This window comes from Chaetura pelagica, unplaced genomic scaffold, assembly GCF_000747805.2.
Source record: "Chaetura pelagica isolate M959 unplaced genomic scaffold, ChaPel_1.0 scaffold212, whole genome shotgun sequence".
Lineage (NCBI taxonomy): Eukaryota > Metazoa > Chordata > Aves > Apodiformes > Apodidae > Chaetura > Chaetura pelagica.
Genome location: NW_009952365.1, coordinates 448,946 through 454,833, shown reverse-complemented (window position 1 = coordinate 454,833; position 5,888 = coordinate 448,946). Strand labels below are relative to the sequence as shown.

Below are 5,888 nucleotides of genomic sequence, written 5' to 3'. Positions count from 1 at the left end.
TAGGGAAAGCTCCTGGGGCATCACACTTTACAGGCAGCCAGCCTCGAGTGCTGGTTTGTAGGAGAAATACAGTTTTAGTCCACTTTCTAATCTGGACCACTTTTTGGAGAGTTCCCTGGTTTTGGTGCATGTTGTGCAGCAGACGGGCTGGCCGTGGCAGTGTCCTGCATCCCAGCTGTAGCCCTGGGAAGAGCCCAACCTGGTGTAAATCTGAAAAAAAAGGATGATTAAATCCTAGATTTGGATTCAGCAGAGCTTCAGCTCCAAGAAATTAGCAGCAATTAACTCTCCTCTGAGAATGGACACCTCTCTGGGAAGATGTGTGGGACAGTCTCGTGGAAATTCCCTCCATGGGCTTGTGGTGATGGACCACATGGCTGCGTTTATAGTTATGCAACTATTTTCTAATTAAGCTGCAATTTTATCTCAGATGTGTGGGATGGCACCAGGATCAGAAGGCACAGCCAGGATGCCTTTTGGGCACCTGAGGTAATTAGGCCCGTGGGGAGGCTTGCAGGATGGCCACTCATTTTAAACGAGGGTAGAACTGCAGGGAAGCAAGTTTTTGGGGGTGAACCGTTGGGTGTGAAGCTGTCCTGGCCAACCACTCCCTGGAGAGCTGAGGAAAAACTCGTCAGGGGGTTGGGAACAGCCTCTTGTGGTAGTAATGGGGCCAGGAAGTGGAGGTGGCCGAGGGTGGAGCTGGGGGCAGGGGTTCAGTGGTAACGTCTTCACCTCCTCCCTCCCCGCAGGGCGGGAACTCGGCCCTGTCCTTGGCCCGCGGGGACATCGCGGCGCTGCTGCGAGCCCACACCGAGCAGAGCCCGTCCCTCTCCTGACCAGCGGGGAGAAGGCACTGGATAGGGAGTGGGGAACAATCTGCTTCTGCTTGCAACGGTCCTGCTGCAGCTGCGGCCAATATCCTGGCTTTCCACAGGGTGTGGGGCAAGGAACCCTGCCAGTGATCTGCCTCCATTCCCCGTGTCCACCTTCCCTCCCTGCTCCTGCTTCCCCCATGGATGCACATCACTGCCACGCACCGAGCTCTCCTCTGCACTCCTCCCAGCACAAATCTGGCAGGTGAGAGACCCAAACCAAGGAGAAAAGCACATTAGAGAAGCAATACTTAGTCTTTTGTAACCTTAGAGAATGGTTTTAATCAACTACTTAACTGTATCTCATTTAACTTGTAAGTTTGTGTCCTAATATTTATTATTAGCTCTTCTATACGTAGCAGCAGTGATTACTCAGTACATGTAACAGCAAACACAAGCTGGACGGATTTATGTAAAGTGTAAAATCCTATTTATGTTTGCATCTGTGGGTCTGAGTTAAGAATTAAAAGTTAATGCTGTAGGAAAATGTTTGAGTAGACCAGGCCCAAACACACAGACAAGTTTTGCCTCTATTTGGAATTACCATATGGTTCTTACTTTTCCTCATTAAGTTGGAGCTCACGGGGAGGCAGAGCCCGTGGGGCTGCCCAGCCACACACAGTGCTCAGGCAGCCGAGTGAAGCTGGTTATCCCAAGATTACAACAGGTTCCCATCCCAGGATGTGTTCATGTAGTCCAAGAGTTTTGTGGAACAACTTTGCTGACAGAAACAAGCACCTGCTCTCTGCTTTCCCTCGTGCTCAACTTTCAGATGCTCAACCTGCTGCCACATAAAGCTGTGCTGTGGTTTAGCTGCCGGAGTCAGCGGGTGCCAGGGCCTCCATCACCTGGAATCATACACAGGGCAGGTTTGATTTTTTTAATTAACCCTCTCTGCTGCTGGCAAAGAGGGAGGGCACAGGGCCCACTTTTCCAAACATCTTTACACTAAGTTCCTCTGTAGTGGGAAACACCATTTCATGAGGCTGTGCTGCATCAGACCCTGATGCTCTCCACAGGCTTTGGTGGGCCTGGATGCCCACCAGTTGAGCTGCTGGTACAACCTCACAAACTCAGCTCTACCTGCCATCACTAAAAATCCATCTCCCTAGTTAGCCCATTGCTTTTAAGTTCACCCTGCACTACTTTGATTGCTTTCAAGTCAGTTCTCATGATGATGAAGTCTCTCCTGAGCTGCCTCTTCCCCTTCCCTTGAACTGTAGAGTCCTTGCCCAGACCCCCTCTCCTCATGCTGGGAACACTGTCTGCCTGGCAGAGAGGGCAGGACAGCCCCAGCCCCCTGTTTTCAACTAAGTTCTGCCATCTGCTCTGGTTTTGTTCCTTCATGGTTTCAGTCAGACACATTCACCATCTCAATCGTTTATCTGCCTTTTTTTTAACTCAAAATGCAGTTACCTCTGTATGTATAAATAAACTCGAGTTAAACTGTTACCTGCGTTGGCTCCTGTCCCCGTGGCCACGGGGCTCCCCTGGGGCAGGGATGCTCAGACAGACTCACCCCTGAAAGCAGCAGGGTAGGGAAGAACAGCCCGTGGTGACTGCACAGACCTGCACATCAGTACATCAGTCACTACTGAGGTGTTTCTTCAGATCAGTGACCTGCCCAGGAGGTCCTGGGGCCCTGGATCACTGCACAGACATGGCAGGGTGGGGTTTTTTTGGGGCAGGAATTGCCCTGATTTGTGCTGCTGGGTGCTTTGCACCTGGAGCCAGCATGAGCACCCATTGCATCACCTCCAGGTCCCATAAAATACTGTTTTGTTGCCATTTTCACCATGTTTTTTCCCCAGCAGCTCTGGGGTTACATTTGTGGCAAGGAATTTCACTGACTGGCTGGTTCCTAGAGGGAGGTGAACTTTCTGGCTTCACCATAATAAATGCAGGAGATTTTCTGCTCAGGATCAGGGTGGCTTTGGGAAGTGCCTGCCTCCTCCTGCCTGTGGGATATCAAGATCACCATAATGGAGTTTGGGGATAGGGCACATTGTTTTGGGGACCTGCCACAGCTCTGCAGTGAGGTAGCACAAACTTCGCTGCTTTCGCCCTGCCTCCCTCCACATGCCCCTTGTGTTCCCATCTCAGGCTGGTTAACTACATGTCCAGTATGTTTCTTCCCATTCCTTTGCCTCTTATTTCATCTTTCCTCCTCAAATCTCCGCAGGGAGGAGCAGGTCTCACAGAGTGATCCCCAGAGCAGCTCCTCCTCCTCTCATGTGGACCCCAAGGGACCATGGATGGTTTGACGCTGCCCTTGGCATCTCCTGTGCCCAGCATCCTGCTGCTGAAGTCCTGGATTGCACAAAATGGATGGAAATTGTTTGTGGGATCTTGGTGCACTAAAAGCTTGAGAGGCAGCCTTAATTTATGTATTTTGATACCATGGTGGAGATCAAACTAAATATAGGCAGGCAGAAATACATCCCCAGTGCGAGCGCTGCACACTACAAATGGAGACAATTAAGTCACAGCAAGGAAAGAAATTAATCTAATGATCTTTATGGGCTCATCAGCCAGGAGCTCATTAGCTATGAAGAGAAAGAATGATGAGAAATTCAGCTGAACATGTTTTTTCCACTCTCCTTATGGCCATTTCTAGTCTGTCCCTTTCTTTTGCTGCAAGGATGGGAGTAAGGGATGTGAACAGTTGATCCAAAGCACCTCCATGGTCCTGGGGAACCACCTCACCCTTAGCATCCGTACTGGGAACTGAAAATGCCATGACTTCTAGTGAGTCTTGTTTTTTTTTTCCCCTCTAATTTACTGATAACCTTCAGAGACAGCCCTCTGCCACCCAGACGTTGTTCCCTGACCCACCTGCACATGAGCTTGTTGGGAATCTCTGGGGATGCAGGATCTCCTGAGCATGATGCTGGGCACCAAGCGTGTCGGTGGCAGAAGAGGGAGGGGAAGGATGGAAGTACCATAGAGGAGATGGCAGAGGAACAACCACCAACACCATCCATGGTCCATTCTGGGCAGAAGGGGACCCTGGATGCCTGGAAACATTCAAAGAAACATTTAGGGTGCTGAACAACCTGGTCATGTTGAAGATGTCCCTGCCCATGGCAGGGAGTTTGGCTGAATGATCTTTAAAGGTCCCTTTCAACCCAAACCTTTCTCTGACTCGAGGCCTCACATCTGGAGACTTCATCCCTGGCCTGCAGGCTCCAGCTCCACAGCAAACACTGACTTCTGAGCAACCCCACAAACACGGTGTGTGACCCTGCAGGGGCTGTGCTGGGGCAGATCCCTGGGGAACCAGAGCTCCCAGGCCCCTGGGCCTTCTCCTGTCCCCAACTGTGCCCTGGCCAGAGCCACATGGAGACCCCCTGACCCCAACCAGCCACCCTCTGAGCATGGTTGGGTGTCCAGGCCTGCAACACACACCTCTCACACAACAACCACCCCACCGCCTCCTCCTTCCCCTGCTGAAAACCAGATGATCATCCCGATTGTTCCTCCCACCCCTTGGGAGCTGCCAAAGTGCAGGAACGCTGCCTCCCTGGGGACACCAGGGCTGGAAGGCAACACACAGAAATCTGGGGAAGGGGACACACACATACATATACCCCCAGAGCAGGAGGGCCCCTGCGGCACCCCCGCCGTGTCCTGACATCAGCCACAAGAAATGCAAGGAATGAAAGCGGCGGCTCTGCTGTGAAACGTGGTCCCTGTGATCGGCAGGCCCGGACAAAGGGTGGCCCTGTGCTCTGTGCCTGCTGTGGATGCTGCAAACACAACACCCCGGGGCTGGTGTGAGGGGTGTCTGAAGGATCAGCAAAGTGGGCTCCTCAGTTGGGAGATGGTACCTCGACATCTGCCCGAGACCACACGGTGCACAAAAGAGGATGAAATAACTGCAGTCATTTACTAACGTTGTCCAGGCTTCTCTAAATGTTTAATTTAGCTTTTGTTAAATGTTTACTCATTTCCTGCACTAAAAATATCAGGTATACTCAGCCTGTGGTGCAGGGGAGGGCCCTGATCCCTCCAGGGGGCCAGGATCAGGGCCAGGAGCCCGAGGGGGACGTGGGCACAGGGAATGTGAGGAACACGGCAAGGAACAGTCATCAGCCTCCAAAATGGGGCCATGGCTGCGTTCAAAGTGCAAGGAGACAGCAGATTATCTTGAGCCCGAGGTGCAGATAGAGCCCTGTGCAACTGGTGAACACCACCTCCACCCTTAATTAAATTACCAGGACATTCCCAGGCCTTGGCTCAGCTCCTCGGACATCTGCAACAGCTGCCTCTCCATGTGGGGTGAGGGGCTGGGTGCTGGGACCTGCCTCTTGAGCCTTAACACTGAGGGAGAGGCAAAACCAACGCCCAGCAGCTTGCTCAGGTCCAAGCCACAGCTCAGGGCACAAAACACAATAAATTCTGCAATCTGGTTCCCAGTCTTGCCCATGTGGGTGGCAGAGAAAATCAACACTTCTTAGTTTATCACCCAGAAACTGCCCCATCAGCAACTGAGATGGTGTCAGCTCAGTGACTGTCAGCAAAATTTAATATTCTTAGACAAATGTCTCGGCAGCAAAGGCAGATTTATTTGCTGCAGGAAATGAGCTGCTGCAGGGGCAGCATGTGGGGCACACCAGCAGCAGCACCACTTTGGGGGTCTGCAGGGCCAAGCTGGCCCCCAGCCCCCACCTTGTCCTCACAGCTCAGTGTGGATGGGCCGCTAGGCCCCACTATTTCCAGGGGTGGAGGGCAGTTACCAGCAGTTACCAGCAGGGATGAGACAGGCTGTGAGATTTAATTTCCTAGAAATCTCTCGTGGTGCCAAAGTGTCTCATCCTTTGCTCAGCACCCACCTATTTGCAGAGGAAAAGCCAGCACAGTGGGTTGGGAGTCTGACTTTCCCTGTCGAGGCTGAGGGGATGGAGCATCCTCGGAACCCCTCTGGCAAGGCCACCAGGCTGAAGGCAGCCGAAATGCAATATTTTGTCAATTGCTCCATCTAGTGACATTTCAGCAGAAAAAGCTGCAGGA

At 52.1% G+C, this 5,888-nt stretch overlaps 1 protein-coding gene across 1 annotated transcript in view; it reads left to right on the top strand.

Moving 5' to 3' along the window:
- Positions 1 to 839, top strand: part of KANK4 (KN motif and ankyrin repeat domains 4) — an 11,320-nt gene extending 10,481 nt beyond the window's left edge. The window contains exon 10 of the mRNA XM_010007971.1: positions 753 to 839. Coding sequence (XP_010006273.1) covers positions 753 to 839 — 87 coding nt within the window. The remainder of the gene's footprint in view (positions 1 to 752) is intronic.
- Positions 840 to 5,888: the final 5,049 nt, after the last annotated feature.